The following is a 22,455-nucleotide window of genomic DNA, read 5'->3' on the forward strand; positions in this document are numbered from 1 at the left end:
AGGCCTGCTCTACCCTTGTCAGCTCAGCCTGACAACCCCAGGCTTCAGCACGGAACAGCACCAGCCCAGTGACCGATTTGTGACTGAGGGGGAAACAAAGAACCACCAAACACCTGGTGTAGCCCAACTGGTTTTGCAATGCTTTTATTACTGTATATATTAACATTGGTTTGGATAGTATGTAGCAGGCATCTTGACATTGAAGTTCATTTGTGCACTCTCTGCAGGGAAAATGTTTTACCCTCAACACACCTCCTTCTGCTTTAGTTCCTGATCTCAGCAGCACTCACTGCTCCTCCTGCTCCTGAGGAGCAGCAGATCACATTTATAATGAATTATACCAACAAGCACATCTCTACTAGAAAGCACATCACTTTATTGTGAAGGTCTCAAGTGGAAGAGTTCAACTTAACCATGACAATACTTTATGTATTACAATTGCCTGTTGATTTATGCAACTATGTTGAAGAAAGCTGTTAGCCAAAGTCACCCCCCCAAAAAAAATCAGAGGATATTTGCACCAGTTTTAGTTTATACCTCACAACATACCTAGGCTATATTTTTACTATCACAGGGTATATTTACTACTAGGGGAATGTTACATGGTCTTTCAAACATGAGACTATTTACAGAATAGGCTGAACATTTGAGTTTAGATAGAGCTGAACAATTTTACATGTATAGGAAGTGTTATAGGCTAGCTTTCCTGTGGCTTTTAGCTAGACATCAGGCACTAATGATTTGATTAGCTCTGTACAAAGAATCACACACTATCCAAAACCTCTTGGCTGCTGGTTAGTTCCAAATTGTTTGAAAAAGAGCCTACTTTGAGCAACAGTTTAGTGGGGGCCTTGCTCTCCCCATGTCACCCTCCTGGTGCCTTGCTGCAGAAGGGAATAGAAGCTAAGCTGTTGCACTAAGTCAGAAGATATTGATTAAAAGAGGATGGAATTAGCAGTATATAGAAAAGACATAATATACTGGTAGAAAGTTATACCTCCTCAAGGTTTTGCTGAAATCGTTCATGTTAGGGAAATACTGTTCTCTCCCCTGCTATGCAAAGCTGACAGGAATTCCCTATATAGAGTCCTTGAGAAATAAATTAAAGTTCCAAGACTAAGTTAGGGAACTGTTGTACATTCAGAGTGCATTATGCCTCCTAAACCTTGGCCGGGTGTTTCTGGTACAGCACTCATGCCTTTTAAGCACCATGACAGCTCAGGCTTTGGGCCACAGTCACTGGGCAAGTTGCAGGGAAGGTCTGAGAGCCATGGCTGCACACACAGATAGGTTGTTTTGTGCACAATGCAAGCCTGATTTCCCCCTTAGCCATACAAATTAAGACAATATTTATCACCATACAGTTTTGATATTACTTCCAATAAGTACAATATTTATTAAACATTTCTTCAGTTTTGTTACATATTGTGCAACAAATTACAATATTCTGCAGCCACAAATTATATGCAGAGTATGAAGAAACTATTAATCAGATAGTGTGATCTCTCAATTTATAATTCTACAAGAAGGAACTAGCAAATCAGATCTTACATGTATCTTACTAAATTTTATGCATGGAAAGTGACAGACACTGTTGTGCTGTTTGATACAAAATGGCTAAACTTCATCTTCAGAAGACTAAACCTGACATCTAAACATGCCAATAGAAACATCAAAACAAAAATACATCCTAACCAACCACAGGAAACAGTCTGGTATCAGGAAAAGCAACAAGGATTACACGTTTATAAACCAGCACACAAAGGTTTAAAACAGTTCTGAAAATGAAGTTAGCTGTCTTGAGTCAAGGGAATAAAAAAAGTCAGTATTGACCATTTACAATCTCTGACCTTTGTGGAGACGGTAAGAATCTGTTGTAGTGCAGCTACATACAGTACAATTCAGGCAATTTTTTTTTTCACTTGGGTTCAGATTGCAAATTCATTGTTGTGAGACAAAAGGGGGGAGAGGCAAGTTTTAGCAGCAACCTCCACTAGACTGCTTGACTGGAGTGCTCTGAATTTTAACATTGGATTTCTCTGCACCACCAGCTGTCGCTCCCGGACCCATTCGTTTTTTAATCTCGGCAGCCATGGTCATGAAAGACTGTTCTACATTTGTGGCATTCTTTGCACTGGTTTCCAAAAACGGAATTCCAAGAGAATCTGCAAATTCCTGCAAATTGAGAAACGGTGAACAGTAAGCTCATACACAGGTTCATACCTCACCTTATTTCCTGGAGCACCACTGGATAACCTGCAAGTTCCTGGATCCCACCCCACACCCCATCTCCAGTTTGATGATGACTTGCAGGGCAGGGGGTCATTAAACTGCCCCCATCTGTGGTACAAGGACATCCCTGCACTGGAATTTCTGTGCATGACAAACCAGAACCTGGACTCAGCCAAGCAAGCACTGGAGCCCCAACATACCTTTGCTGTTGTATAGTCTACTACTTTCTTTGTGGTCAGATCACACTTGTTCCCCACCAACAACTTGTTGACGTTTTCACTGGCATAACGGTCTATCTCCTGCAGCCACTGCTTGACATTATTGAAAGACTCCTATGAGAGAAGAGAATTGTAAGCAAGGCCCTAGATAAAGAGGAAAGTTCAGCACTATCCCTTTGGCCATGGCCAGGAAAGAATATGAAGCACTGCACTTATCCATGTGATTCACAACCATGGGACAGGACTCTCTAATGCTGCCTAGCTCCCCTATGGCCTCGGGACAGGCTGGTCACCACAGGGGCCATACAGCTCCTGTTCCCAGTCCTACACAATCAGCCCTTCCTGCACTCCTCCCCCTATTATTTTTCCCTGCTCCATATATTGAATATTCAACATTTACCATCTGGGACTCTTCCTCCTCCTCTTGTAGCAGAGATAAGAGACATGGCACACAGCTGAAACCAGATGAATCCCACATATTTAAAAAGCATCAGGTATTAGGTGCAAGCCACCTTGTTGTAGATACGCTGGAACAACCTCTGACTCCAGAAATGCTGGACTGATATTCCAGTTAGTGACTGAACACAAGTGTTCTTTTTCTATTAATTCAGGAAACTCTATACTTCCCAAGTGCCCTTCAAACAACTGCACCAGTTCTTCAGAGATCCTTTCAGAGAAAACACTGGCTCAGTTGTATCCCGCACACAGGCTGACAGTTTTCTATTCCAAATGCTGGTCTTTACTGTAGACCAGAGTTCAAGTACATTCAGAAATCTTTCAACAACTTTCATCAGTAACTCCAACTTCCTACTACCAAAGGCATGATGAGATGTATTCACACAGAAAAATCAGTTACCTGCTCACTAAGTTTTAGGTTAAGCAATTGTATCTTAGGCTTAGGAGCCAAAAATCCCACTGCTCTATTTATTTCTATGTCTTACTTCTGCCAAACCAGAGGCAAACATATACATGTAGCTTGATAAGCCTTAACACAGCCTTTAGAACTGTCACTGTCTCCTTAAGATGTGCCCAGCTGTTAAATTCCCCATTTACTCATCAGCCTGGAGAAACTGTGCAGGCACAGGTTTAGCACGTACCTGATCTGTAACATCATACACAACTATGATGCCATGAGCTCCTCTATAGTAACTGGAAGTGATAGTCCGAAACCGCTCCTGTCCTGCCGTGTCCCACTGCAAAACAAGTGACAGTGTCAGCTCCTGCAGCGTGGCTGAGCCAGTGCTCTACATTAGCTTCCAGAAACACAGCTCAGCAGAGCAGCCATCCAACTACAACCACATCCACGTCACAGCTACAGCAGTGGCTCTGAAGCTGCATACATGAAACACGATTCAAGGAGATCACATATTTTAACTGAGAATAGCACTTTGTAGGTACTTTTTGTAAGTTCTCATTTCTTTGGTTTCAGCCAGGCATAGTCAAGAGATGTCTCTGGGAGAAACATTAAGCAGTTCTGACCCATGAAGAAGCCACAGTTCAGTGGTCAAAAGAGCAAACACAACCCAGGACTTGAAAACCTGCTAGGAATAAGGTCAGAGAGCTGCAGGTCTCTAACATGACCACTCCCTCCAACTTCCTTGGCACACAGGCTTCAGCAAAGGTATTTCAGGGTAACAAACTTGGTTCCCTTGTCCTGCTGGGAGAGTTAAGAAAGGACATAAGGTGTTTGACCTCTTCTCCCACCCAGGACGGGAACAGAACTCGCCTGAATATTTCTCTCCCTGGAGCTGTGTCAAGAAGAGGGCTGGCTGTGTATTAAAAACAGACTCAGACAGATTTGAGCAGTGACAGCATTCCTAGTGGACTACTCTGTACTCAGGACAGTTACATTAAGAGTCTGGAGGCTCAGGCTTCTGGCTGTAAGCTGGACTGCTCCGCAACACTGAATCCCTGAGTCATTGCCTTCAAGTTCTGAGAGTCTGCTTGAGCTGGAAGCAGTAGCTGACAAGGAGTGTCTGACCTTGCACAGATATTAGATTTCATCACACCAGTCACCCTTTTAGTGTGCTTCAAGATTAAAGAATTGCCAAGTCTCTCCCCCTGTTTATTCCAAGTGAAAGGCCAAAAGCATAGCCAGAATACACTGGCAAGTGCTAAGGTAGCCAGGCCAGTTAGTTACAAGCCTGTGTGTCAGTTTTTCCATTCAGGTCAGCAAAAGCAGTTTCCAGCACTTAAGACAGTACAGCCTGGTAGTAACAGCTGCTGTGGAATTTGGGCATCTTGGACAACTGTGTGGTATTCCTGCACTTAAATCCTGGCTAAGTACTGCAGAACTACACCAGTTTTGATACAAGAGCACACAGGATCTCCTCTTCCAGGCAAATAGCCTTGATAATAAGCACCCTTCTTTAATGACAGGTCATAGGAAATCTTGCGAGAACTGCCTCGCCTCTTGTAACAGGGAAAATACCCCTTGAATTTGAATATATTTTAAAGTACAAAGATAACCACCAATAGCTATGGATATAACTATGTGATCCAACAGACTGAAGCACACAGGAGTTGAGAAATACTACTTACTATCTGAAGCTTGATTGTTTTCCCATCTAGTTCTATAGTTCTGATTTTGAAGTCCACACCAATCGTGCTGATGTAACTTTCTGTGTACGTGTCATCCTAGGAGAGAGAGTGAACATAAGTCAAGCCAGCTGCGCCTCTTCTGCAGTCACCTACTTCATTATGCACCAGTCAGACAAAGGTACTTATTTTCCTTGTAAAACCAGCCTGATCTCTCATGGCAAAGTCCAGGAGGTGGCCAAACATTTCCACCAAGTATTTACTTTTCAAAAATTCTGCAGCTTTTAAAAGCACCAACCAGACTTGTGTTTCAAAAACCCATCAGAAAAAAGCCTCTTTTCGGGAAATCCTGTAGTGTCAAGTCCTTGTGAGCTGCAGTGTAAGAAATGGTCTTTCCTCGTGTTGGGAGACTGAAGAGGTACTTAGAATAACCACTAAGGTTATTGAAGCACGTGACATTTTTATTTTCCTTTGATGGTTTTTCATCTGTGTTACACAGAAGGTACCCAGAACAAGTCAGAGGCTCTGTCTCAGTCACACATGAGTGTCAGATCCTCTGCTGCTCCAGCTGGTTGCTAAGGCAGGTTAGAGTTACAGCTGGAGTACTTGTGCTGAGGCCTCTGCTCTGCAGCCTGTGTTGATACAGGAGGAAAAATACTGCTTCAGCAGCTTGCAGGAACCTAACTGCAGTCTCCAACAGCCTTAAGGCACACAGAAACTGCTGGGTCAGTCTTTGCTACCTTCTAGTGATTGTCAGCTTGTCAGCATGAAGGAAGTTTCTATTCGTAAAGTACCCAAAGGATAGAACTTCACGTACAATGTACCACAAAAGGCTTTATGCAACCAGTACGTATCATAAAAGCAAAGGATTCCTCTGGGCTGTGAATGGAAGACATCTCAGGTAATACATCTAAGTAAGAATAAAGTATTAAGCCTTTCAGAATGACATGACATTTATTTCCTTAACATTTCAGTACTCCAAAGGGTATGTTTAAAAAGCATGAAGAAATTTAAACTACAGCAGCAAGAAAACACAGGTGTGGTATGCTGTGGTAATTCCTTATGTCAGGGTAAAACAGCTTAGTTGGAAAAACACATCTCGAAAGGAAAAAGGCTACTCAGTTGAAGGAACATCCGATAACAGAGCACAAACTTAAGCTGGCTATCAAAAAAGAGGAGTTGGATTATTCACATGAAGTCAAAAATATCTGCAAGAGAAGCAGGCTAGACTGCTCTAGGAGGGCTGCTCCAGCTGAGCATCACTTCCAACCCACTGCCTCCATACTGTGAGCAGAGCAGGTGACATCCTCCTGTTTGTCCTAGTACCAACAGCAGCCATAATGGCTTTAACTGAGGCTGTCTGTACACCCAGATCACCATTTCATATTAATAGGATCAGGTACAACAGGCTCGTTCCAGAGGTGCCCAGAGGAATTGCTCAGGTTGCAAAAACAAAGCCATCATCTTGCAGTAGTGTCACACTTAAGTTTCTAAGTTCATGTCCCATATCCTGCTTCCCTTCCTCTCCTCCCATGGCAACGTAAAGCTGCACTTTGGCATTAACAGAGATAAGAAGTTCACTGGACTTCAGCTTTTTCTACTAAGAGCTGTCAAACCCATTTTACATTTTCTTGTTGACAGGAAAACTAGAGCCCGAACAGCTCACCAGCAATTTTAACATTGACTAAAAAAAGCAGAAGGCCTTATTATTCCTAGAATATTATTTACATTACTTCTCTGACTAAACAACTGATAGGTCTTTTTACTGCAGATATCAAACTTCATGTGGCTGAAATGTTCTTATCAAGTAGTAACTGATCAAGGTCTGTACTTCTCATGCCTAAGGGGACACCACCAGAATTCCTTCCATCCTCAGCATTCTACCACTACTGTAATGATGGAAGTTAAATTAAGGTATCTTGTTCTCAAGTAACAGGAAAATTAGAATTAATCTTAGCTGGACATATTATTGATATTATTTCTTTCCAATTTAGTCAAACAATTACATCAGATAGACAAATTTCAGAAGACAGGAGGAGTTTGCAATACTATACTTATTCTTTGGTATTACCAGGCCTGTCAGACATCAGCCCTGCTACCTGAAGGGAAGTTCTTGCTAAGTACCTCTTTTACATAGCTGCCAAGCATGATCACTTACTGCAAACCTAAGTAGAAGGCAAGATTTCCCAACACCGGAGTCTCCAATCAGAAGTAGCTTGAATAAATAGTCACTGCAGAAGGAAAAAAAATTAGGTCACTTAATGAAAAACACTGTCAACAATGAAGCTCCTTATAGCCAGTATATTATGACTTTTGAGAAGGGTAAATTAATTCACTGCTAGGGTAATCACCTACAACTCCAAGCTTCTCTATTCAGTTTAGAAATTCACAATTTACTTGGTAAGGGAAGTGCGAGGTAGATGCTCTGAACACAGCATTGTTGTGTGGAACTGTGCCTTCCTGCGAAATTACTCTGAGGATAATAGTGGGACTATCAGCAGGAGTAGCACAGTTCTACCTACCTCAGCCCTTTGTAGTCTAGCTAAGATGAAAATCGTGCTTTGCAATTGAGTGCAAGCCCCCTTGTTTAGTTGAGTAACTCAAATAACACACAGGTGGTGGTAACAGCCTGCTGCCCTCCGGGGTCATTATCTTTGCTTCTCTGGACTCAGAGGTTTGATTCCACTGCCCCACTTCATCAACACCAGGGAGCTGCCAAATCCAGCCATTTCTTTCCTCAGTTCAAGTTACTCATATTTCAGTTCCAGCAGAATGCAACAGCACAACTGAATACCCACCTTGCACCACAGACTATGAGCAGTGACCAATACCACACATGCCTCCAAGGAATTAAAGCAAAGCTCAAGTGATTTCTAGATGAGGATACATCTCTGCGGGATATCAGGTGTGGTATTAGTAATTCTCAAGATACACTGCAAGAATTGACAAATCTTGTGCTTAATGTTGAGCCTTCCCAACATTAAAGAACGAGCATGGTGTCACCGACCAGCCTATATTTACACTTCAAAGAGTAGTGAAGATTTCACTGTTAGCAAAATATGAGGCTTATGTGTTAGTCCTAAAACTAATGGGGAAATTTCATGCTAGAGAACAAGTAACAGAGAAAAACAACAACCCACCACTTACACAAGTTATTTTGTTTCTCAAGTGCTACACTAACTCATTCTCAGTTCACAAATTCTTTGGCCTTGTAATGGCCAAACTAAGAACTAAGTCCTATTCTGACTTAACCATAACAGTTCAATAGCCATATTTTTATGCCCACTTAAGCAAGGTGAGTAAAGATTAAGGATATGTGAAGTGCCTGGAGTCAATTGTCCCCACCTATTCTTCCCTAGAATCGCCACTGCCTCTGGCTGGCAGGAATCCAGACAGGAAACTGCATCCATCCCGAGCTGATAACAGCCAAGCAGACGGCCAACCACGGCTTCTCACCACTCCTCTGTTTGAGTGCCCAAGTGCCTCTCACCTGGCTGGGCCTAAGCTGCAAAACACACCCAGCTGAAACCTCCAGTCTCTGCAGCACTTCTGCCAGGCTTAGAGAGGAGTCAGAAGTGCTAAATATAGCAACTAGTACCTCAATCCTTAAAAACGCAACCTTTCTTAAGAGTGTTCAGCTAAAACCACTAAAGGCATAAAAAAAAAAGTCAGAGGATACAGAGCAGTTGACAGTCACAGAATTCACTACTCGACCTGTCAGTTCATGTACTACCACAAGGCAAGATGGCTTTAGGAGAATGACAATTAATCTAAACTGTTCAGGGGACATAAGTTACATTACCCCTCAACCTACACTTCTCAGTAGGTTCGAGTTAGCTGAAGCACTATTACAGACCAGAAAACTTCTCACCCCCAAGAGCAGCAGAAACTCTGTAACCTGGAGACCAAGGTAAAGTACCACCGTTAACCCCTATGCCTTCTTCCCCACCACTGTGTCTCACCTTTCACTCAGCTCCTTCCAACTCCAGCAGGAAGTCTGGGTTGTTCAGTTCCCTACAAACACAGAATTTTCAGCAATCCTGTAGTCAGATTATTACTTGCAGCATGTAATAATCTCCTTGAGAATATTAACACACAAATATTAGCACTGTATTGTCTTCACTAAAATTAGTGGGGAAAAAAGTAACTCCTTCCTGGTAGAGGTAAGGCTTCAGCTGTGAGATCCACTTAAAAACCTCTACTTGCTTCCAAGAGTAATTTGGGTGCCCCCAGGTCCCAAATATGCAAAAACTTGTCTTCCTCTGTTACTCCTCGCACTAAGAACAGCTCCCAGCCAAACCTACCCATTAAATCTCTTACTCTTCAGCAGCAAACAAGAACAGTAACAATGTGTACACAGAACAAATGCTAAGCTAACACAACAAGAACTCAGAAGTCTTAAATACTGGGTTTGGTATCTTTGCTATTCAGCTGTCCCCTCACTTTAGGCTTCAGTATTTCCACAACCATAGACAGAGTGGTCTTAAGCCACCTGCCTCAGCCCCCCAAAACCAGGGCCAGCCTTTACTGAGTTAGCTCTGTCTCTGACGTTAGAAATGGGTGTTGTGTCACAAAAACCCAATTTTGGTGACTTTCATCAGTTTGGGAATAATGTAAGTAAGACTTTAGGAACTTAGGGTTTTTAATTTTTTAGAACACTGCATATTCCAATATTATAGTGCCTTCCTCTCCAAGCACAGCTTAAAGCTTTAAAAGATACAGCTCACAAGACGTTTTAAAATATAGCAGGTACTTATTTAGGGCCGTAAGAACCAAATGTGGAGTTTGTTAGAGTGTGATGCTTGAGACAGCTCTTGGGTACAGCACCAGTTTAAATCAAATAAAATTTTAAAATGCTACAAAAATTTGCAGAAACCTATTTCTAGGCTGAGCTACAACAATAGACTATTTGGGTAAAAGAGTTCAACTGTAGCAATGAATCCAACAAGCCACACAGGTTATTTGGTATTTACTCCTGAAGAGCCACATTTCTGAAGCCACAGAATTTACATCTCCATGTATAAAGACATGGAGACTTAAAACTCATCAGGCTCTTCCAGTTTAGGGAGCCTTCATAAAGCTGGCTGAGCTATGCAGCACAGCCTTCTCCACACTCTTTGGAAAACAGTGCGAATTCAGGTTAATCATTCAATTATTTCTTACCATTTACATAAGCCAGTCATACTTGGGTCATTAAAAAAAGTACTCTGGAAGAGCATGTGCAGCAAGGCAGGTGGGTACAGTGAGTAAGAGCGAGGCTTTCAAATCTTCCCCATAACTTCCTCTTAGCAGAGAGATAAAGGACAAAGATGTTAAATGTAACTGACTCTTGCTAAAAGAGGGAAAAAAAGGCACCTCCAAAACATCTGGATTGATGCTTTGAGCAGAGCAGCATTCTCTTGATACACACATGTCCCATGTCAGCGAGTTCAGCAGAAAACCAGGAAATCAAGCTGAGGACAGATCTAGCCAAAGCTGTGGAACCTGTGGGCCTCTAAGATACTGCTATTTATCTAATTTATATAAGGAGGCATGTGGGGATTTTTTAAATGCCAGGAATGGTTTATGCCAAAACAGACAAGGCTAGGTAGTCATCTGCAAAAAGTAACTGCTGGAATTGGCTTTAATCACTGATGTCAGCTGCAGGTTTACTGTAAACAGGTACTTACGGCAGCCTCAATCCTCACTCTTTGTTCTACCACCCCAGAAATTTTGAAGAGGAGCATGACTGTCACTCTGATTACACACTGCTTGTGTAAGTAAACAGAATCCAGAAGACACGATGCCACTTTGCATGGAAGATTACTTTTTAGAAAGGTTAGAACACAAACACTTTCAGATGATTCCAGCAACCCAGGAGCTGTCACGCAATTGTCATCTACTAACCACCATTACCCAAGACCAAAACCCACCTCACTGGTATTCCCAAACACTTCTGAAGAATGCAAAAAACCCATTGAGATTCCTCATCTGTGCTGGAAGGTACCCGGAACAAGATCCAGGCAGAACACTGATCTGATCGAGATGAACTCCTGACACCACTTTGCTGCTATGGACCATGCACCCCAACCAGCATGTTTATGCTACATGCAAGTTGCAGAAGCGCAGGAAATGCTGAACCTGACATGATCTTGTCACAACAGAGTCAATATTGACATTTTGCTCACTCAAACGCTGGCAGGGAGGGAGGAACAGAGGGAAGACATCCCAGTGCTGGGTGGGCAGGTGTTTTCAGAATTTAGCTTCCAAACACTAATTTTACTATCTCATCTACCCCTCTTCAGCTCCTTCAGTCAGTCGAAAACCTAACAGTCCATTCAACTGTCCCAGAGCCCTAAAGCTTCAAGGAAGCTTTCAGAAGCACAACTCCCCTTCAAGCCTTTGCATGAGTAGGACCTAACCCTGTAGCTTTATCAGGAAAGCTGAAGGAAGTATTCTTCTGTTAGAGATTTTAACTAGCTCTCCTACTGACTTCTGACGGAGTTTTGGCATGCCCAGGAGAGAGGATTTGCAGCTGCAGCCTAATCTGAAGCTGTGATAGGGAAGTGAGAATGTGTTACATTAAAAGTAAGGCACTTCTGAGAGGAAAAACAGACGTATCTCTTACAGTGAACTAGAAGGAGCAATGTCATAATCCCTTAAGTCTTATTCCTGTTTTAACAGGGATCCAAGTACACACATCACAGTGAGGTATTTTCTGTCCATCTCACCACACCCTTCCCCCATCTCCTCCCCTCATCCTGCTGCCACCCTCTGAGGAAGTGGCAATTTAACGCTGCAAGTTAATCTCAAAACTACAGCTTTTCCTCTTTGTTTCACTTTCAAGAACACGGCTGTGCTCACCAGGACCAAGCACTCTTCACTGAAAATGAGTCTCTCTGAAAACATTGTCCTCAGCACCCAGTACTTCGTTGCAGGGAACTACCCTCTGCATCAGTCTAGAGGACTGACAGACTGCAAGAAAGGGGAAAAAAAAAAACAACTACGTAAAAAGCCCTCTCCAACTCATTTCACTTAGTGACCTAACACCCTACAGGCGGTTCTCCCACTACCAAACTCAACAGTCTACAAGGTAAATTTGAGTTTAACTCTTGAGAGCCCTTAGGACCATGGGGCATCAGAAGTTTCTTGGTTTTTCATCCACTGCCCAACTCCAGTTATTGTTTTGGTGTTTTCCAAAGCTACATGAGGAAGTTTGTGATGTAATCTTGCCAAGATGTAACTCGAGTTCCTGGCTGTACCTCTTGGGTGTCACCAACTCCTTCACTAGCTGATGACTACTTGTTTGCTCCTCAGGTGATTTTAGTGGACTCAGAGTGCTTGCAACCAACCCCACTGACATAAGTGGAAAGCACAGGAGCCATGGCCACATGAGTCAGGAGCCTCAGCTGAGAGGACAAAATTGTGGGTGTCTTCCAAGAGCAGTGTCAATGGATATCCAGAGCACAATGTCACACCACACGTGCATTTTAGAACCAGAACCACTCCAGTGGCATCAGATGGGGCAGTGGCTTCACCACCCCAAACTGGAGTGCCAGCAAAACCAGCATCTGTGAAAGGATGTTAAACACACCCTACAAGGCTAAAGGGTTGGAAGCACAGTAGCTGATTTTGTGAACTGCTTTCTAAACTAAGCCTAAATCCCTCCTCTAACTCACACAAGAAAGTCATTAACAAAATAAAGTTTATTGTTCCCGACGGCCTGGTGGGCAGGACACAGTTCCCCGAGTTTCCAGAATATAGACAACCCCCGGGCAGAGAGCTCACACAGCCCGACGCCCGAGCAGGCAAACTAAAGAAAAAGGCCATACCGACACAACGACCTCCCGAAAACCCCCTTGTGTCGTCACTAGGTTTTCTAAGTTAGTGCTATTTCAGCTGGAAATAGCCCTAAGATGGCTCTATTATCAAGTCACAGCGTTGCAAAATCTACATAGGCAAGAAGTGTTTTGCAAGAGCCATGTGACACACACATGACTTGCAGCAAAAGCGAAGGGTGGACCCCTGGTTACGGAGCCGCCACCGGCCGGGGGGATTGGCTTTCACAGGGCGCCGGTGTCCCCTCGATCACTTGTTGGAGTCAAGGCCCCGATGTGCATTCCTAGGGTTCGGGAAAATTGCCACGGCTGCGCCCGATGGCGCTGCCGGGGTGCTGGATGCCGGTTCCCACCGGGAAGACCATTAACCCCCAACGGTCCCGCCGGGACCCACCCCCGGGCGGCCGCGCTGCCTCCCGCCGCCCACTCCCCCTCCTCCCCCGCCACCGCCCAGGCCGGGGCGCAGCTCCGCGGGGGTGGGGGGGAGAGGGGGGACTCGGGTCCTCGGGCCCAGAGCGGCCCCCGCGCGCCCCGCGGCACCTCCAGCACGAACCCGGGGCCGCCCCGTCCCGCACTTACTATTCGGGGTTCATGCTGGACATGTCCGTGGGGCCCGCGGCCCGAGGACGGCGAGCACGCTGTGAGGGAGCGGTGCGGCGGCACCTCCCGCCGCCGAGGCAGGCGCTCCGCGGTGCGCTGGTCCGAGGGAGCCGCGATCGCCCGGCGCTCGGCTCGGCCCGTCCGCCCGCGCCCGCTCCGCGGCCTCCGCGCTGCGCCTCAGCCCAAAATGGCCGCCGGAGCCCGACCAGGAAACGGGGCGGCCGCTCGCCGAGCAGCACTTACACGGCAGGGGGGCGGCCGAGGGGTGCGACGGGAAACCGAGTCCGCACTGCCGCCTCCTCCCGGCCGCGCCCCCTCCTGTGGACTCGCTCTCCCGGCGGTCACGGCGGCAGCGACGGCGCATGAGCAGTAGCTGGCCTTTCTTCCCTCGGCCCCGTCGACTCGGAGCGGCGGCTGGCGCCGCTGATTGGCCTGGAGGCACCGGCTGGGGGTGACGTCAGCGAGCAGACGTGGCAGCTCGGGCGAGTGAGCGCGCGGGCGGGGCGGGGGCGGGGCCTCGGCGGGCGAGGCGGAGCGGGGCGGGGCTGTGCTCCATCCCGGGCTGCGTCGCTACTTCAGTACCCCCTCCCGTCCCTTCCTCCGTTTCTGCCAGCAGCCCTCGGTCCATCCCGGTGCGGCCTGGGCAGGGCGTTATTTCTCCCGATGGTTCCCTTTGCTCCGCGCCCCGCGGGCGACAAGGAGAGCGCCAGCCCCGCTCGGGGCCCGGCAGGGTCCGGAACCACGGCCGGTCGGGCTGTCATTGCCTTAGCAGGGCCTGTGCTCGGGGCTGCGGAGGGCCGGGGGAGGCAGCCCCGGAGGGGACATGGTGCGGGACAAGGCTCGCTGGGAATGCGGGCAGGCCTGCGGCTGCTGGGAGGCAGCGAGGAAAGGGAGACCTCGCTCTGGCGCCCGTTCAGCCGCTCCCCTCCGCGCCGGCGGCGGGCAGCGATGAGACTTTGCACTGAACGTGGGAAGCGCATCTGGAGCAGTACGGGGCATCTTTAGCTCCTCTAAGGCCTGTGTTCTTCACCTGCATGAATACATCACTGTCCTTTTTCGCATCTTTTATCAAAACCTCTTTACAAGCATCAATCACATTTCACTACATTCTTTAGGCACAGTAGATACTTCTACGCTCTAGTGACGGCTGGGAAGCAGGCATGGAGAGACTGCCACAAGCCTGGGATCTCCGAGCAAGCAACCTGTTAAAGCTGGAAGATTTCACAGTACGGGAGACTGGTTTTCTAGTCAACCACTTTTAACAGTCTCACCGAATATCGAATTGTATTGCTGACACTTCAGTTGTTGATGTTCTCAAGTTTATTCCTAGCAAAGCCTTTTCAACAGCATCAGTGAGAGCACAAGTGCTGCAACAGTACACATCATTCCAGACTCGCACACGGGGCACTGTTGAACCTCACAAGTCTTAACAGCTCCTTGTAATCAGCCCGGGAATTTAAATCCCACCACTAAATACATATTATCCGATGATATTTCATTATAAGGGGCATAGTATAATACACTGACCAAAGTTTATCTTCCAACCAGCTCAAAGGACAGAAGAAACAATCTGCAAATTGACTGTGAGATCACTGAGATGTCCAGTAGCAGGGGTGTGTGTGCAGGACTTGGGCTACAAGCTGGGAGGTGTTACTGCAGACGTCTAGATGTTAAATGTGCTCCATGCCCAGGGACTACTGGAATAACTGACAGAAATGGGTGTCTCTCACTTGGACAGCATCAGAAAAGAGCTAAAGCCCCAGAGGAACTGAAATTGTGCTCTTGTCCTTTTTTCTCCCCAAAATAAAATGAAGAAACGCCACTCATGCTGCACACATCTTAGAGGTTTTAGTTATGTTCAGTTCCTTACAAAAAGTCGATAAAGTGTGCTGGCTGCAATAGGAAACACTGAGCACTGGTTACACAGGGTTTGGGTTTCCTCTGCTCTCTCGCACTGCTGGTTAGGTAACACAATCTGCAGTTGAATCTACTACATAACTTGCTGTACATTCTGTTGTTTCTGTAGGGGTCATTGCTGAAGTTTCCACTTCCCTTTCTCTATTACTCTGTGCATCTGTGAAACAATGCCCGTTTTGTTTGATGTTTGCCATCAGAAATCCTGTGAAGCCTTTGAAATGTGCTCTCCTCTCTGTTACAGTAGTTCTCTTCCATGGCACTCCATGGAAGGTGATGAGATGTGCAGGAATAGCCCAGATGACAAACTTCATTTAGCAGACAGCAATTCATTCTCTGCTGAATACAAAAGTTGGTTTTGCAGGGATATTTTTCATATTTGTGCTTTAACTTTTCTCTACCCCAGTGAAACAAGAAGCTCCAACCACCCCACTTCCTTACTCAATAATGCTCACAAGCCACAATAAATAGGACTCTGCCACATATGGTGCTGCATAAATGTACCCAGCCAAATCAGAGAAGACGCAGGGACAAACCAACACCAACACCAGCTAACTAGGAAATTGCAAATTAGATTTAATTCTGAAGTAGGGCACAGGTTAATAAGAGTGTGGGAAGCTGTTTCATTTCAGAGAAATAACAGCTTCCATGTCTAAAAGAGTATTTAATCTGTGTGGCTGTCCAGGCAGCATGGCAGCCATAGCAGCTGCAATGTAAGGGCAGAGGGAAGAAATGAGTCTCCTCCAGCTCTGCAGGAGGTGCAGGAAGTGCTTTCTGCTTCCCGTGTGGTGGGCTGAGGTCACCTGCTGCTGTGGTGTCACCTGGTGCTGTTGTGTCACCATCTGCAGCTGAGTGTCTTCACGTGTACCCACCCGTCTGACTGGATGAGCAGGCTCAGGACCCCTGCCTGGTTTCTATCTGGGATCGCAGCAATTATTTATAACCCTCTATCACATTCTGTCCTGTCCCTCCTCCTGCCTTCAGGGGTTATTCATGCTTCGTCTGTAACACCACGAACCACTGGGTGGTCAGAGGGGCCTTGCTTGTTTCCCTGCTAACGGGAGCTAAGTGCAGGGAGCAGTATCAGATGCCAGTTGGGGAGACATTATTCATGTACCTTCAGGGCTGAATTCTGCCCGTGAAAAGAGAGGTTTATTTTATCCTGTTAGTAAAATCAGCTGCAGAATTTCCTTCGGCTTGAGCTGTAGTGTTCAAGCCATGAGCACAGACTGGCTCCACCTGTAACCAACTTCCTCAGTCCTTTCCACTCTGGAGTAGCATCCTGACCCACTAACTCACGTTTTTGAGGCTGAACTCTGCTGGCTCCTGGTTCCACTCAGGTGATCTTCCCTCCCCTGCTCCCATCTCTCTCCTTCCCAGGCCACAAAAGGCCTGTGCCAGAGGAACTCTGGGGAATGAGGGGACAAGGGGACAGAGGATGGGAGGGAATGAAAAAGCAAACTTCAGTGGCTGCAGTCAGGTGTAAGAAGGGAAAGGAAGGAGGAAAAACAGCACAGATGGTGGAGGAGAAATGTCACAGCTGCATGAGCACAGGAGCTGTCAGTGGGACTAGGATGGGACCTCCTTGCAGAGAGCAGCAACCTGCATGGGATCCATTCTGCCTTTCTTTTCTGCCCTTATTATTTTAGGAAAACAGTCACAGGGCAAAGGAAGGTTTCAGGGGTGCTATCTGGCACTCTACCACAATTTTACTCTGGAAATGTCTTTCATTCCCCTGTGTAACAGTTCTTCAACCAAAGGTAAGAGGAATTGGGCTCCTGACCCAGAACTACCTCCCCATAAAGCTGTCATGTTAGCACAGCAGTGCTCAGAAATCATTTGCCCTCCTCTGCTAGGTCCTTTTCCCTGGACTGTGTGTAAAATCAGGAAAAAAAATAATACAGTTATTTATTTGCCCTCCTCTGCCTTTCTCTGCCCTTCCTTTCCCCTCCCCCTTCTCAGTGTCTGGTCCATGGAGTGGGAAGCTCAAAGGCTAATAGATGCACAGCAGCCTCGGGAGAAGGTCAGGCACCAGGAGCACACAACATTGCAACTGGCTGTTTGGATCCTGGGAGTGCTGGGGAACAAACACTGATTTTAGCTTATCAATAGCAGTGTGCCTCTCTTGCCTCGCTCACAGTCCTCCCATCTGCATAATTCCTCTGCAGGACTTGTCAGCTATCGGTGTTTTTTAGACAATATAACTAGACCATTTTGGATGTTTTAGCAGCACACCTAAAATGGTGTCAACAAATTATTTCTCTTAATTCTTAGGATTTAGAAAGTAAAGGGCAAGGGAAAATAAAGTCGCTGATGGACCTATGGTACTCCTGGGAGGGAAAGTGCAAATGTACACATACTCCGATGTAGTAAGATGTCCAAAACATAATCATGGAGATGACAATGGTATTCTGGAACTGTTTAACAGAGCTGGTCCACTATCACACATTACTAAAGGGAATTTACTGATCTGTGAATCACCAGGAAGCAGCTGATGTCCAGCTCTCTCACTTTGGCTAGACATCTGGCCTGTGCTTTCACCTCCTACAGTGAGAGGAATGGAGCCTAACGTTTCTCATTGGTCCCAATCACAGGCAGGAGACAAGAGGTACCGGCAGGGGAGAGAGTCAAGAGCACTTGGATGTGAAGTGATAGCAGGATGCTCGGGGAGCAGATGTCCAATCCCGGTGAGCTACATCTCTTCTGGGAAACTCCTAGAAGAGATCTAGCACCTTGTTCTGGTTCCTTTCTTCAAGCCTAGTTGGCTTCAGTATTGCTGTGAGCATACTTGTGTTTTTAGGGCGTCAGTCAAATCTGAAGTAGAAAATTATGTTAAGCAGGACATGAAGCACTGTAATAAGCAGGTTACCTATTAACTTTGGTATCTTTCTCTTTTACTTCACACTGTTGCCACGGTTCAGATCTTGATTTCACAATATTTTGTGAAACTGACAAAACCACATTTTGTACTGTATGAGTAGCCATGGAGGAAGTAGAGGGGTTTGGGAGCTGGAGTTTCTGGGGCACAAGCTCAGGAAGCAGGGTAATACTGCTGCCTCAGGACAGCAACTGAACAGACTTGCTAAAATCATGCAAAAAAGTAGGTTGGAAGAGACTCCAAGAGATGATCTACGTAGTTCCTCTGCTTCAGCTGCATCTATTTGAATCTCAATAGTGATATTCTTGAAAACATCCAGATATGACAATTCCACTGTTCCCACAGGCCATTTATGACAGCACCCACAAGAAAGGTAAAAAAAGCTCACAGCTAAAATGATTCCAAGGATAAATTAAGCAACTTAGGCTTTTACTTAAGACTGCTGGTAAATTCAGTACACTTAACTTCATCTGTTTCATCCTGGCCATCTTTTCAATCATAACCTTCAGTGCCCCAGGCAATAAAGAAGACACAGCTTGAGTTAATATGCTGAGTTTCTGTGGCTCTGTGCCAGCTGAGGATCTGGCCTGTTTGTTTTTATAATGGCAGCTCAGACTCTGGACCACAACTCTGTAACAGGTGGTTGGGCCTTGAGAGTGCTGTCTCCTGATCTGCTCGAAACACTCGCCTCCTTTCAGCTAATGAACCATTTGCTCCTGCTGCAGACCTTGGTTCACCTCCTCACAGACATTGGGGCAGAGTCCTGCCTGGAAGCACACTTGAAAAAGGCCCAGAAACACAAGGATTGCTGGAGTGGGGGTCAGAGTACTCCCTGCAGGTACTGCCCAGGGCTATCTTTTCTCTCTGACTCACAGATTTTGCAAGACAGGGGAGATAGCAGGGCAGTGCTCCCTGGAATTTGGCCCTCTGCTCTTTGCCTAGGTATCTATTTGCTTAAGAGTTTGATTCATCAGCCAATTACCATCCAAATGCTCTGGCACATACTCACCCAGCTGGGCTGGCATCTCCCTGCCTGGCACTGGATGTTATTGAACACTGACATTGATTTAATACTGAAGGTGGCTTTATTGGGTCTTGTAGGTGCCTTTGATACCAGAGTTCTGGAAGGCAGTTTCACTCTGGTAAGCTGCAAAGCTTATATGTTCTTACACATGTGCATAGCATCCAGAACTGGCAAAAGGATAAATTTATAATGAAAAGCAGGAAATTTAATCAATGGCTGTGCTTTCTTTCAGCCTTCATTCTACTGCCATACTGCTTTTCTTCCCTATCAGCTTTTGTGCCACCAGGATCTCTTCTGACCTCTTGCTCTTTCAAAAACTTTCTTCTCAATTTTTCTTTGCTCATGATCCTCCTCTATTTGCTCATCCACACCTGCCTTGCACAGCATCAATACTTTCTGTATTGCACGCTTACAGGGGCCTACAACGTACAATTCAACAACAGAATGCCTCCCTTGTCTCATGGCCTGACATTGACAATATTATTTCACACTTTCCATGACCTAAACTTTGAATCTCTTTGTGCCTTTTTGTCTTTCTTGGCCCTTGGCATTTTGTTCTCACCCCATTCATCCCTTGGAGTCTTCGAGGGAGACTTGGTTTGGGACATTTATGAGCAGACTTGGGCCACTGCTTGCACATTCATGTACAATTTAGTGTCAGAAGAGAGAGTCTCAGACCTCTATAATGACATTTGGGTCTGCAATTGCATTATTAGACCGTCTTCTGAAATTAGCTGTTTCCATGGTGGCTACAAATGCAGACAGGAGGAGCCACCTCCCACACTACCCAGGAACAATTGCATATCTTCAGGAGGAAAGGACAAGCAACTTTTGCCAAGCTCCACAGGCACTTTCCTCTCCCCACAGGATTAATCTGGAGTCCTGCCAAGGTGATGGTTAGACACAGGGTTTGGGAAATACTGTTACAGCTCAAAGATGCAGCACTAGCTAGACACTCAAGGCACAGAACATATTGTTCAGGGCTTAGGCTTCCACAGCCTTGCAAACAAAGGAGTCTTTCTGAAAACTCTCTGAATTCTTTCTTACAACTGTGTTTTTCTTGTCCATACTTTCTTTTTAGTTTTATATATTTTATGCCTAAAAATTGCAACAGATTAAAAAAAAAAGCAGCCAACAAGGCCACTTAGTCTACCCAAAATTCTGAATGAAACCTCTATTTGATGTTGTACCTTTCTGTAAACAGGTACATTTTAGCTCAAGGGTTTTACTTTGTTAAGTATTATGGGATTTGGGGAGATTTGAAAATAAGCTTACATAATTGGTTTATCCTATCAGTAATGTTGATAACTGCATACCTTTGTCAGCTGGCAGACTAAACTTTGAGTCGTCATACACTAAATTAAACTAACAGTAAACAGAAAACCAGATGGGATTCATTTTTATTATTGTTATTCAGCATGAATCCTTAAATGTAACAAGAGCTCAAGGTAAAAAGCTCACACTCTGCTTTGATTAAGACATTAAAATGCCTTCATCTTCACCCTAACATAGGCCAGGCAGAACAAAGTGAGGGTAGCTTACAGGCCTCTCAGTGACAACCTTGATTTAAAATCCTTCTGATGTCTGTTCATCAGAAGGAATTAGGATTAGGCATCATCCCTATTATTTCAAACAGAAGCTCATCTTTTTTATCATATGAGGTTACACTGCTACACTCCTATGAGGAGCATGGGATAGATCAGTCTAATAAGTCTTTGAAGAAGAAAAGAACTGTCTTTGAACGGTGAAATAATGTGATTTTTGGTAGCAGATTTTGAAAAAAAATTAAAAAGGGCTTCATTCTGCTTAAAACATTAATCAGTGAATTCGAGCGGTAAAACTCTTAATAGTGGTAAAGCCAGTATGAAAATCAAGCATTAATTGGGTCAACAAATGGTAAGGAACCCAGCCTCTGCTTTACTGAGACAGGTACCCCTCTAGGTTTCAACAAACACAATTTAACACTTGCAAATTTTGAAGACCCATCTGTGAGTAAAAATTAGTCCAGACAGGAAACCTTTATCTGGATTGTACAAAGCCAAAATTAGGAAATTGTACCCAAGATTCAGCAAAGTGTGGAAAATTTCCCATGCAATTCAAAGTTTTAATGATCAACGAATTCTTTCCCTTTCTCAATTTCTTTTTCTCTTCTTCCTCTCTCTCTACTCCTCCCCTTCTTTTTGCTTTTTAAATTTATTTTTTTAAATGATTGCACTGTGCCTGCACTGACTTGGTAAACCTACCCATACTATTTAGAAACACCCAACCTAAATAAAGTAAAAAATTCTTAAATTCCATAGAGATGTTTCATTTTCAAGCTAAGAGGCAGCAACATTTAATTACTAGCAGGCTAATCCTGTGATCATCACTCACCACAACTACTTAACACACAGAAGGGTGCTAAATTGATTCTAAATAGCACTGTGTAATGACTGACAAACATAAAAAACAAACAAGAAAGCAAAGCTGTTCAGATAAAGGACATGTTCAGAATTGTGGTGGAAAAACATGAATTAAGTCTAAAATATTCACAATGGCAGGTAATTTAGATCTAGGTTGATTTCCAGGTACACCAGAATGTTTCTCCCAAGTCTCACAGGTTGCTTACCACATCTATTAGTCACCTATGGATTTTTTTGTATGAGGTATTCTTCCATGGCTGGGAGGGTAGATGCACTAATTCATCAATATGAGCTTTTTCATGACACCAGCCATGGTATGGATTGGCACTGATGAAGCAGCTCTCCACTTTCTTCCTGAAAGCAAGCAAAAGGAGAGAGAACAGATATAATTTCAGGACCTATAAATTCACCATTACCTATTCACATTCCATTTGCTATTGTGAAAAATATTTACAAATAATATTATTTGAGATAAGGTACTGAAATTATTTCTTTCTTTTACCCTAAGAAAAAAAGCTTTTCAAAGCTCAAGTAATTCATAGTTAAATGCAGTCATTCCCTACATGCTGCATGCATTGCCTATATTCATTAACAAGATTCCTTTTGTACCCTGCTAAAAAGGGTGACAGTTTGACTACGTGAGATTAACTACTTAAATTCACTGTCTTCTAGCATTATATTGCCCCGTGTAATATGAATTCCATATCCACGCTTTTATGTCCAAATACAAAATCTGCTAAAATGCATGGTTCAAAAGACATAGCAACATCATACCTAAATCAAGAGCATTAAAACATCATGTGGGGCAGAAAGACACAGAGGATTATTGTGT

General features: G+C 44.8%; 1 protein-coding gene across 1 annotated transcript; it reads right to left on the bottom strand.

Annotated features, from left to right (window-relative positions):
- Positions 1 to 128: 128 nt before the first annotated feature.
- Positions 129 to 13,531, bottom strand: RAB1A (RAB1A, member RAS oncogene family). The gene is made up of 6 exons (XM_014893160.2): positions 13,385 to 13,531; positions 7,147 to 7,219; positions 4,992 to 5,087; positions 3,548 to 3,643; positions 2,433 to 2,564; positions 129 to 2,175 (listed from the first exon to the last, which is right to left on the bottom strand). Exons 1-6 carry the CDS (start codon positions 13,405 to 13,407, stop codon positions 1,978 to 1,980), a joined length of 618 nt encoding a protein of 205 aa, XP_014748646.1. The 5' UTR covers positions 13,408 to 13,531; the 3' UTR covers positions 129 to 1,977.
- Between the last annotated feature and the right edge of the window lie 8,924 nt (positions 13,532 to 22,455).

Source organism: Sturnus vulgaris, chromosome 3 (genome assembly GCF_052056855.1).
Source record: "Sturnus vulgaris isolate bStuVul1 chromosome 3, bStuVul1.hap1, whole genome shotgun sequence".
In the NCBI taxonomy this organism is placed as follows: domain Eukaryota; kingdom Metazoa; phylum Chordata; class Aves; order Passeriformes; family Sturnidae; genus Sturnus; species Sturnus vulgaris.